General features: G+C 35.8%; 1 protein-coding gene and 1 pseudogene across 6 annotated transcripts; both read right to left on the minus strand.

Annotated features, from left to right (window-relative positions):
• Window positions 1-3,523: 3,523 nt before the first annotated feature.
• Window positions 3,524-7,017, minus strand: LOC120200681 (annotated as a pseudogene).
• Window positions 7,018-8,114: 1,097 nt separating this feature from the next.
• On the minus strand, window positions 8,115-9,489 carry LOC120200674 (nuclear transcription factor Y subunit A-9-like). Of its 6 annotated transcripts, none has more exons than XM_039201446.1 (4): window positions 9,120-9,489; window positions 8,830-8,939; window positions 8,686-8,754; window positions 8,115-8,615 (listed from the first exon to the last, which is right to left on the minus strand). In XM_039201446.1, exons 1-3 carry the CDS (start codon window positions 9,261-9,263, stop codon window positions 8,688-8,690), a joined length of 321 nt encoding a protein of 106 aa, XP_039057377.1. In that variant the 5' UTR covers window positions 9,264-9,489; the 3' UTR covers window positions 8,115-8,615; window positions 8,686-8,687. The 6 variants fall into 6 exon arrangements, with proteins under 6 accessions (XP_039057377.1, XP_039057378.1, XP_039057375.1 ...); XM_039201447.1 differs by having other exon boundaries at window positions 8,830-8,919; window positions 9,120-9,479; XM_039201444.1 differs by having other exon boundaries at window positions 8,115-8,754; window positions 9,120-9,487.
• Window positions 9,490-12,094: the final 2,605 nt, after the last annotated feature.

A 12,094-nucleotide genomic window follows, 5' to 3' on the forward strand; every position in this document is an offset into this window, starting at 1 on the left:
TTTTTAGTATAATAGTTTGTTGATGAGATGTGGAAAGGACTTGGGCGGCCTACAAATAATATTCCTGACGTGACAGGAACCTCGCATTTGGTAAAGCGCGATTTCCTGATATTCCTGACGTGACAACATCTTATCTAATCAGCAATCACTATAATGGACGTTGCTTCTAAAGATTAACACAATCTTCCAAATCTCATACACCTAAAGTAAGGAAGTAAAACACGTTTGTGTTACTATCTTCAACAAGAATTTTGTTCAAAGAAAAATAAATAAGCATGAACTATATATCAACTAGAAAAAGAAACTAACCCTTTTACTAAAATAATAGATAAATAAAATTGTTAAATTACAAGTACTCTCTTTAAAGTAATTCACACCCTAAAATTTGCATACAACTCAAGTGGTCATCCTAATGAATATTGCATGTGGTAATGGATCATCATGTACACATCACCATTATCTTCAACGTTGCATATTGAGTACGTTAGTGGTTCTAACGACGTTAGTAATTGATACTTCAACGTGCTCAGTTTTTTCCGCGACCATGTGGAACAACATTATTGAATTCTTTTGTTAACTTCTTATGAGTTAATTTCTTCAGAAAAGTTATCATCACAGTATGTGCGGACTGAAAGACAGTGCCGAGAGATTCATCACGCATTATTCTGTCATCATAGTATGCCAAAACAGTAACAGTTCCTCTCCTCGACATGTTCTGAAAATATATACGATCATGCAAAGAGAAGACCAAAATATGCACAAAATGTCAATAACTTCAAACTATGTAATAATCAAGCATCAAATAAACTTACCAATGAGATTGAATTCTCTTCTTTGCTTCAAACTATTTGCTTGAGATACGAATTGAAATGGAAGTCTCCCTTAGTAGAATAGCTTGTTGACGAGATGTGGAAGAGACTTGGTTTACCTGCAGATAATATTTCTGGCGTGGCATGAACCTCGCGTCTTATGAAACGCGAGTTCCTTCAGAACTATTGGATTTTATTCGATTTAAAGCATCACGGATTTCCAAAGATACCTCGCATCTTGGGAAAAGCGAGGTCACCAAATTGCTTTGGGACAGGTGCGAGACTTGTAATAAATAGGGGCCCATTTTGGAAGGTTTCCCAAACCGATTTCAAAGTAAAATGCCAAAAAAATGTTTTTTAATATTGTCGAATTCCCAGTATAAGTTTTAACAAAAAATTTGGACTTCGACCTACATTGTTTGAAGCAAACAGCCGATAAAGCTCACATTCTTGCCATATATGTCTGGTGGCGAATCGAGGGATGAACGACTTCGAATCGTGAGAGCTCTTGATATCACGAAAATAAAATTACTACCTCTTCGTCCAAAGATGAATCCTTTTTTACATTTACAGTCATGGTATTGTCACCACATTACCTTCCCAAAACAAATCGAAGACTACAGTTGTCCTACCAACTATGTTTAATTCATACCTCCAACGTTGGCATCGACATTATGACGATCTATGTACTTATTATGCTTCTTGTTTTTAGAACCACAAAGCATGTTTTTTTGGTCAAGTTATACTTGACTATCATGTTCACTAATATTAGTGACTATTTATATAACAATTTACTTTTTAGTAATGTTATTGCCCTAAATATTATGTGATCAAAATATAACGTACAAATTTTATATAACGTAGAGGTTATGTAATTTTTTAAATTAAATACGATTTAATCAAGAAATGATTAAATCAAACACTGAAATCAAAATTATTACATTTAATTCGAAAAAGCACAACATGCTTCGCTTCTTGGAAGACGCGAGGTACATTGAATACTTTTCACGATAAATTTCTCGAAATGGTTCAATATCTCGTGGACCTCACATTATAGAGAACATGATGTATTACATAACCATATTAAATTGGATAATCGGAAAAGTGCATGGTACCTCGCATCCTGTGAAATGCGAGACACGTTCACGCAATAGGTAGGAGACGAGTTAGTCCTACGTGTGCACAAATAGAGTTATTTTTCTAACAAATCTTCTAATAGTGTTATTGTTCAAAAAATAATAATTAATGAGGGAATTTTAATTTAATAACGCCAAAATATATAGTGGAACAATAATAATTATGTAAAGTAGAACAAAAATAATAAATTAATACACGAATTGATCTCTAAAAAAATTGCATGAACTAAATTTTCTCAATAATTGATATTTTTAAAGGTTTTAATTCAAACACTAATAACTTGAATAATTGAATGTTCGTTATTAAATAATTAAAAATAATTTTATAAAAAAATATTATTTTATAATCATTTTAATTTAATAAAACAAAAACCGGCAGCCCCAGCACGTACTTGAATGTTATTTTATTTTATTTTATGATTTGAGGTATGACGGTACTTCCACCCCAATAATTAATCATAAAAATACAGGGAAGGAGATGATAAAAAGAAAGAGGGAGACAAAATCTTACGTAATTTCCAACAACATTGGATGGGAAGTGTTGTCAAATAAATAAGCTGTTCATTGCCGGTTGCCACCCTAGCAGACAGCTGCTTGGGCTATAATTAAAAATAAAAACTGTAGTACTAGATAGATTTTGATATGATCTAATTTAATAGGATTATTTTACGATTTACCTTGTACGATTGGTTCTTTCTTCCCTGCATAGCATACCATTAATACTCTCTCAAGAACCAAATAGAAAATAATCAAAAGAGTGAAAATAAACTTAACAGAAACTAGAGTTCCAACTGCTGATTTCAGGGTCCTCTCCAGTTTCTTACACAGCAACATATATCTTTCCATCGTCAATAAATTACACTCTGCTCAGCTTGGAACCTCCATTTCCTCTCCTCCAACCAAAGCAACACCCACTGTTTTCTCATCTCTTCATCATGACTTGGACTCACCAGCAGGTCCAGCACCATTGGATCAACAATCCCTCTTGTAAAAGACCTTGCTTGATCAAACAAGCTCACTAGTGGAGCTTTTGTCTTATTGTGTAAAGCCGGTAGCTTTGAAGGACTGGCCTCGGACTTTGGTGCTTTTCCATTGATGGCTTCTCCATGCAATCAACAAACACCTAAATTCTCTCTCTCTCTCTCTCTCTCTCTCTCTCTCTCTGAATTGTTTTGAAAACAAAGCTGAGCCTTTTGTTAATATAACTGGAGCTTGACTTGACTGCCTTATTTATGTTTGGCTTTGAAATTTTAAGAGCTTTTCGACAATTGGGTATTCGATTTTCAGTTCAACAGACATAGATCAGTGGTTTTCAAATTAAATCTGGGATTTGTCATTATTAGTTGCCATAAAAGCTTTTGATGCTCATTCCTAAGCTGCAGGAATCACACGAAGTCCACAATTCTCAACACAGGGGACACTGATAGCTCACAATAATTTATATAGAGAACTCAGATCCCATCTAAAGCTAAAATGAGGTCGAAATTCGAATCCAAAATGATCACAAAAAACCCATATCCCAAGCCCAAAAGAGACACTGACAGTTCCGTTTATTGACGATGCAGCCAGCAGCGATATCGTAAACGACTCATTCACTCTTACTGTTTTGCTGGGCAGCGACGAAATTGCGAATGACTTCCATTGCCAGCTGATGAGCAGTCTAGTTCTGCAGCTTTGCAAGCTCTTCCATGGCTTCGTATGTCTCTTTATCGGCGAAAGGCTTTAGGTTATACCTTGCCGCTGATTGCACTGGGCCTTCCCATTTGTCCACCAGCTCCTGAAGTTTTTCAGATCCCCGAGGAAGAGATCATCATACTCCTCAGTTTCCTAGGCCATGAATTTCATTTGGTCGTAGAGGATGTTTTAAAAGAACGACGATTAACGAGCAAAGAGAATAACAAAACTTCCATGTGGGTTGTGAAGTTGCCGAATGATTCTTTGGGTTGTCTTTTTCGTTTCCAGTAGTGGGCTCAAAAACTTTTTCAAGATCCTGAACTTTGACTTTGTTCATAAAAGTCCTTGCTCCTTGAGTTTGATTAGGTGTTCCTCCAAGCCAAATCTGATTTTAACAACTAAAAAAAAAACAAAATTACCAAGTTGTCCGACTAATTATTACCACAGAAAGGTATCATGTCAGATAATCAAACTACCTGATAGCTGTTCGGGCCATCACCAACCAGTCCAAGCTCAGCCTAGCGCAACCATTGGGGCAGCCAGTTACCCTAATCACCACAGATTCACTGTACTAGAGTCCGACCTGAAATTAGGCTGTGCCGATCTATTTATGATATTCAGATAATCATTCGAACTGCAGTTTTAGACCAGTTTTCTGGTTGGGGATAAGGGGTTCATTCATTTAATTTGAACATGATATTTGATAAGTAAATGACATACCTTCTCGAAGACAGCTCTGACCCGCTTGAGGATATCAGGTATGCCACGTTCAGCTTCGGTTATTGCCAAAGGGCAAAGTGGGAAAGCTGGGCATGCCATAGCTGTTAAGTTCAGTTTAGAATGCTGTTTCATAGAAAGAACCAGTCAGCTGTTCGTCTAATTCGACAAATGAATTATGACAAAATGGAGAGTAAGGCAAACAAGTTTGGTGGGATTCTAAGCAACAGTGTAAAGCCGTAATGGTTTGTGTGATCCCATACTAGCGGTCTTGTCTAGCTACTAATGTGCCATAAAATTATGCAACTCCTAAGTGAACTACCAATGCCAGCAGCAGATTTCTTCATTGATCAATTTTATTCTATCTTTAAAATCTGAGAAGCATAGTCATATTGGCAACCAACCCAATCACTAGACAAGGGAAATACGCTGAACCATTTGATTAAGAAGCTCAACTTTAAAAATTTTGCAAGTAATGAAAATCTCACCAGCAGCCCAGCTTGAGCAAGAACCTTGGTAATAGGACGCCTCCATGCACTGCGAAAGTCACACAAAATGAGGTTTTGGTTTTGAGTGATTCACACATTTAAATTATACTTCTCTCTTACTTCCCTTAGTGTTGTTTTTTTTTCATTTTTTTGTCCTATACGATCATTATCTACACGGAGCCCGCAAAATAAAGCACCATCTCCCTGCCAAAAGAGAAGGTCATATGCACGGTATTAAAGTTAAGGTTGACATCAGAACTGAAAACAATTATGGCATCATGTAGTATGATATCTCCAGATTAAAAACACAAACCTGCTCATGCCATCCCAAGTAACTCTTAAATTCCCATTCAGGCAGCTCACGGAAAGGTTCAAATTTCTTTCCATAATATTGCTCGACAACGCTTCTAAACTTTTCAATCCCCCAAGAGCTGATCAAATATTTCATTCTACTATATCTACGGTCATCTCTTCTTCCATAATCACGTTTTGTGGCAACAATGGCTTTAATAGCATACAAAATGTCCGCCTTTGGTACGTAACCGAGTGGTTCTCCCAATTGTGGGAAAGTGGTCTCCATCGTATGGGCTCTCCCCATGCCACCGCCAACCTGCAATAACAATTACGAGAAATGGATGCTTTTAGGTATATAAATTGTGCAAGATAATAGGGAAAGATACAATTTCTTTGATCCTACATTAGTCTTACATATATGTTGAAACCTTGAGGCTCCCCAATTTCATCATAAACTACCACAACACCGATATCATTTGTGAGAATATCCAGTGAATTATCAATTGGCACAGTCACGGCAATCTTAAACTTCCTTGGCAAGAGCTGTGTCCCATATATCGGCTCAGGAGAATCAGGGAAATTCGTTCCATGAGAATTATCATTCCTGGCTTTCACGACTTCCGGAGGTTCCGATGTCATGAATTTCTCCCCATCCACCCATACATCATAGTAAAAACCTGACTGAGGAGTTAATAATGCAGCAATATTATCAGCAGCTTCTTGTGCAAACTGGTATTCTTTCGTCATTAGTGGCGCAGTGGGAGCAAGCACATTCCTATTTAGATCCCCGCAAGCACCAAGGGTTGAACCCATGTTTCTAATAATGGTGCTCTTCACAGTCTTGAGGTCCTTCATCAAAACACCATGGAGCTGAAAGGTCTGCCTTGTCGTCAGTCGCAAAGTTCCAATACCGAATTGATCAACAAGATCGTCCATAGTCAAGTAGAGCTGGTTCGGGACTTTTCCACCGGGGTTTTTAGTCCAAAGCACGAACGAAAAAGACCTCGTACCACGCTCATCTCGGTTATACTGTTGATAGCTCCCATGGAACTTAATTAATTGCGTTGCAGCCTCGTTTATGTTCGGGGTATCAGTCAATATCTCCTCATTGAGGGAGTATCTAATGAAATTGCTCTGTTCTTTGAATATCTCAACTTTACTTCGCTTTGGTTCCGTGGCGCTTGTTTCAGGCTTCACTGGCTGTAAATGCAGTCAGAAATGAAATAAACGATTCAGCATTAAAGAAATCACAAATTTATAACAAAATGGATCTCATTTCACAGAGGAAAATGTGTCATTTTAATAGAAAAAGTCTCAATTGATCATTTGACATTAGCAGTTCTCAGAAGGCAATAAAGAATCAAATGTAATTAAGAAAAAATCTTCTTTTTGTGAAAGAAAGGAACAAGCTGAGAGAAAAGAAAGTGAAACGCGTACAAGTTGCAAAAAGGGTACAATGTTTTCTCAGACTTATATTTCAAACAACAATCAACATAAAATGAAATTAAATTATACAAAGAAAACAAAACAGACCGTGGAGACAGCTCTGATGAGAGTAGGACTACATAAAGGAGCGGGAAGCACGCGAAGATTCCTCGTAAAAGCTATTGAGTGTGAATATTTCAACCCAGTGAAGCTCTGGACTCGAATCTTGGGATCGGCCGGTACGACGGTACCCGTCGGAGTTCCAAACGACGTCGTCATTAGCTGAATGAAAAAAAAACAAAGCTTTAACCTTTGAATTTGATTTCCTTTAGAAAAAGAAAAGGTGAGTTCAAAATGAAGGAGAAAAGGAAGGGTAGAGCGACAATGGAGAAGGAGAAAGCAGAGAATTTGATGCTTTAATAGCGAAGTGGAGCATATTTGTGTGAAGTGCGATAAATAGCTTAAAATAAGAATCCAAGATCAGGTTTTTTACTTGGTTTTGCTACCTCGTTATGGGTCTGATTTAAGTCATTATACGGATAAAACCCCGTTTAATAATAGTTAAATGTTAAATAGATAAAAATTAAAAATAAATAGGAATTAATTTAAGTGGTAAATAATTTGATATCTTTTAAGTAAAGCCTTAAATTCGAGTTTTTATGTATGAAAAAAATCACTGTTGGGAGACGCACTTATAAAAGTCAGGTATATGATGATTATAGTCAAAGTGAACCCTTGGAATTAGGAGGACCAAAAAAATATATATATATAGATAAAAACTGAAAAAATTAACCACTGAAAAATGTGATTTCAATTTAACGGTAAAAACTAGAATTTTAGATTTTTCATTCCAACTTTGCATTTAAAAATAAATTTATATTTTTATCGTATGGGCTCCACTCAATCACTTGTTTACATTTTATTCTAAAAATTTTAATACCAACTTTCTTAAAAATAATTTATTACTTTTAATAATTTATTTTAATTATTTAAAAATAAATAAAATTCATAATTTGTAAATTAAAATATTAATAGTAAATTATATAAAATATGTTTCTATTATAATTATATATTTTTATTTTTATATTTTTATTATAATTTAAATTGATATAATTCATATATAAATGTCAATATAATTTAAATGTTATATATTTAATTTATAAAGTATAATAAATATTTTATCTTTTTCAAATTCACTTTTAAATAACATTCTTTAAAAGTTCGCTTTTTGTAATAGTTTTAAAAATTAAGTAATGCCAAACTCACCCGAATTACCTAATGTTAATGTGAATTTAGTGCTACATAACATTAGCACTGAACTTGGGCAGATTTACGTTTTACCCATCGTGTAGCAGTTAACTTAAAACGGCAGGTCTGTGGCGGCTATGGCGTTTCCCAATTAAAAATTATTTAACGAACATAATTAAAGCTAAATATTTTATTTATTATTATTAGTTAAAAGATATTTGTTGACTGACCACGTCTTGGCCGTCAACTTGGTCAAAGGTCAAAAAGAGAATTCAAAGATGGATGATCAACGGCCTTACTCTGATATAACCCAAATCCTGCCTTTTTGTTAAAAGATTACTGTTTAAGTTAACGTCTACCATGCTCATAGACACCGATCTACAAAACGAAACGCTTTTCAACTAAAAACGGCAAATAAAACCTGTGTGCCATCTTCTTGTTATGGAACCTTTTCCCACAAACCACTACCTTAACTACATACTATTCAGTTCTATTCAGCAGTATATGTACAAAAATGCAGGCTAGAGAAATTTGATAGAAGCAAAGAAGACGAAAACAATGTTCTTCTCTCCTCCCGTCTAACAGAAGCCAAGAATGATTTGCCGCCTCGTTGACGAAATTGCCATGATCGTGGTCGAGGACAAGTCTTGGAGTTCGACTGACCCTTCAGCTTTTGAAAGGGTGTCCTCCATTCTCCAGATAGCAAGTGGCCTGATTAGAGGAGATGTTACTGCCTAGTTTCTGATAATGACTTCTGCCATTCACATAGTGCGTGTCGTGCACATGTGACGCTTCTTGCAGGGTGAGGGTGGAGGTCCAGGTTTCTGCAGAATCAGTTTGCAAATGGTTCAGAACTGGAGGAACTTGGAGACTGAGATAAGGCAGGACCTGAACCTTCACATAGTGCGTGTCGTGCACATGTGACACTTGCTTCTTGCAGGGTGAGGGTGGAGGTCCAGGTTTCTGCAGAATCAGTTTGCAAATGGTTCAGAACTGGAGGAACTTGGAGACTGAGATAAGGCAGGACCTGAACCTGACCCTTTTGCTTCTCCCGTATCAATATCGGCATCTGTTTTCTTCGCAAAACGTCCTCCACTACCTCTTGCCCTACGCAAAGCATGCTGGTGCCTAGATTCGTGAAGATAGGGATGTAGGTTATGGGAAATGAGGTAATACACAGAGTCAGATGAAATGCACCGCAAATTTTAACAATAGAATGGAACAAATTTATCACAAAGTAGCTATTTGAACTCTAATAGGCAACATTTAAAATAATCTCTTCTTTAAACTGTCAATGATCTAAAAGAGTATGAGGTTTTTTTATATACCTTTCGGGATTTTATAACCTTCTCATCAAGTTCTGCTTTGGCATGGGCCTGCCTTCGCCTCAGGATTCCCCGGTATTGTTTAGCATTTACATAAACAGGCTCTTGCGCCATTTCAATCGGCAAAGTCATTCTTGCACGAGGCATTCCAACAAATGGGGGATAACCCCGGCCATAGCAAAAAGATAACCATTAGAAGGTGCACCATTTCTGGAACATGAGTATCAAAACAAGGTTCTCAAATGAAGAATCTTATTGCAATAATGCTCTTGATTTAGAGGATTTTATCATATTATAAAAAAGTAAACTAAGAGAAACATTGTGCAACATAGTAAAATAATGCTTCAGTTGGATTCCCTCTTCATTCCCTTGCATTCCATGTCAACTGTAGACACCCGTTTTTGTCCGGGTCTTTTCCATTTAATTTAATTTAATTATTGTTATTATTATATTATTATTATCGTTATTTTATTATATTTATTAATTTACATGTTACATATTTTGCAGGCCCAACAATGATCCGAAGCCCAATTACAACTAGCCATCCAAGGCCCAGTTTACCAGCAGACTAACCCCAAGCTGTTGACCCAAACAGCTGGGATCCCACCCACATATGACAACCCAATAATTTTAGGGTTTTCTAAACCCTAAACTGAAGCTCAGCCACTGTCTCTTCAACTTTCCAGCGCCGCCGCCTTCAACTTCTCAACTTTCCAACCGTGAGCCGAGTTGTCGCTGAGTTCCCGAGCCGCTCAAGCCGGATTCCCTTCACCGTGTAAGCCATTTTCGAGCCACCGATTCACCGCCATTCTCAAACCTGCACCAAACAGTGACCAAAAGCTCTCAACAGTAAAAAAATTAATCAAAAATCAAAACAAGGACGAGATCCCGAGGAAAATCGGGTCTACAAATCTAGGGCACTCAATCCCTATTTCCTCGGGCAGCAAACAAAGCTATCATCCATCAACCATCACACATGCATAAATAAAAGGAAAAGAAGAACAAGAGAGAGTTTTTTTGGGGTTGGGAGAGAGAAAAAAAAAACGAAAAAAACAGAGAAGAACATACCAGATTCGAACAAAAGAAAAAAGAAAAGAAAGAGAAAAATACACAGAGGAAAGAAAAGAAAGAAACCGAGAGAAAAAACCATCCATCCCATTCAAACCAAAATACGAAAGAAAAAAACAGAGAGAGGGGAACCCATACCTTGATCGGAGGAACCATCGGAAGTCCAAAGGGTCGTTGGAGTCTCGGTTTTCCGTGAGGTAAATCCTAAATCTAGGGTTTTCTGTTTGGATTTTGGGGTAGGGGACTTTAGATTTGGGTTGAGAGCTAAGAGAGGAACGTTGTGAGAAGTTTCGCTCTCTCCGGCCACCGTCGACCACCGCGAGTGCCGCCGTGAGCGCCACCGGCGGTGGCAGTTGGTTTTCCCTCCGATGAGAGAGTTGAGAGAGTTCTCTCTCACTCTCTCTCTCTGATTTTTGTCAAAACGAAAAAAATGAGAAATGGAGAAGAAATTAAGCTGGTTTTGGGCTTATATCTACAAACCAAAACGACGTAGTTTCAATGGGGACCAATCTGTAATTTCATCATTTGGGTTAACTACACGTTTAGTCCCCCGCTCTTTGTAATATAATTATTAAGCCATATAATGAAGTTATATATTATTTGATTTCGAGCCTTTATTTTTCCTTCCTTACATTTTAGTCCTGCTATTACTTGTTATGCTATTCTGGTTATATGTGACTTTGGTCCCAATATTTATAATTATTTCAATTTAGTCACGGGTTTTTGTGTATTGCTTATTTTTTGTGAACGTTCGAATTTGGATATGATATTTATGTATCTTACATTTTAGTCACTGATCATATGTTATGTTTTTTTATGTTCGAATTTGACAGCAACATTTGTAAATCTTTCATTTTGGTCACTGTTTTACTTTTGGTTTAATTTTTTATTCAGCCTTCATGTTTATATTTTAATGCAATCTAGTCCTAAGTATTATTTATGGGTTATTTATATTTCTGGTTCATGTATTATTTAATGTTTGCTATCTGGGCTCTTCTTTATTTATAATTATTGTTTAGCCTTTTAAGTTTCTATTATTTTCATCTTGGTCCCTAATCTTATTTGTGTATGATTTGCATACTGTTTAATATTTTGTTCTTGGCCCTGGATTATTTGTTTTATTTGTTATTTATTCCTTTAGGTTTTTATTATTTTTATTTTGGTACCTTAAAATCAAATGTGATTATTTATATTTGTGTTTAGATCTATAATATTTTATTTTATTCATTTAGGTATGATTTTATTGTACTTGTTATTCGGTTATTTGTATTATGTAAATAATGTGTTTAATTCCATTTAATGTAAATATTTGTATTTCCAATTACATTTATTCTCATTATATTTGTATCTATGTATGAAATATTTGATTTTCGATTTTATTTTCAAGAATACATATGCGTAGAATGAGCGTGGAAAGTACCACTTGGTCGAAGTGGTGTGATCCGGTACGGCATTTTAACGACATAGAAACTTGAAATAAGTTGAGTATATTTTGCTAATTAATTTGTTCAAACGATGCAATGTGTGTTATTTTAAGTGACAATTTACTTTATTTTATGTGAATGTAAATTTCAAAATTTTTAATTTGTATTCAATTCACGTTTTTAGTTAATCAATTTATTCGTATGTAAACATTGTTTTTAGTTATATTCGATTTGTATTTTTAACATAATCAATGGTAGAATATTCTTTTACGAATGAGAAATGGTTGAAATAGCTTTCCCGACGGAGGATTGCAAATTTCAAGATTTCTGATTGAGTTAAAGGATTTTCTTTAAATAATTTGAGGCAAATTAAATAAATCTCAATAAATGGATCATAGGTTAATTTTATATTCGATTTATCATTTCCATCATTTACGACAATGTGTACGCGACACAGTACCATTTTTGGGCGCTGTGGGGGTGCTT

The sequence above is a fragment of the Hibiscus syriacus genome, unplaced genomic scaffold, assembly GCF_006381635.1.
Source record: "Hibiscus syriacus cultivar Baekdansim isolate YM2019G1 unplaced genomic scaffold, ASM638163v2 tig00006405_pilon, whole genome shotgun sequence".
NCBI lineage: Eukaryota > Viridiplantae > Streptophyta > Magnoliopsida > Malvales > Malvaceae > Hibiscus > Hibiscus syriacus.

Excerpts from the sequence above, each read along its gene's own strand:
- LOC120200674 (XM_039201443.1), bottom strand. The coding sequence starts at position 8,911 with ATGCTTTGCGTAGGGCAAGAGGTAGTGGAGGACGTTTTGCGAAGAAAA. Across the intron at positions 8,616-8,685 it reads ACGACACGCACTATGTGAAG|AAACCTGGACCTCCACCCTC; the intron begins GTTCAGGTCCTG and ends CTGATTCTGCAG.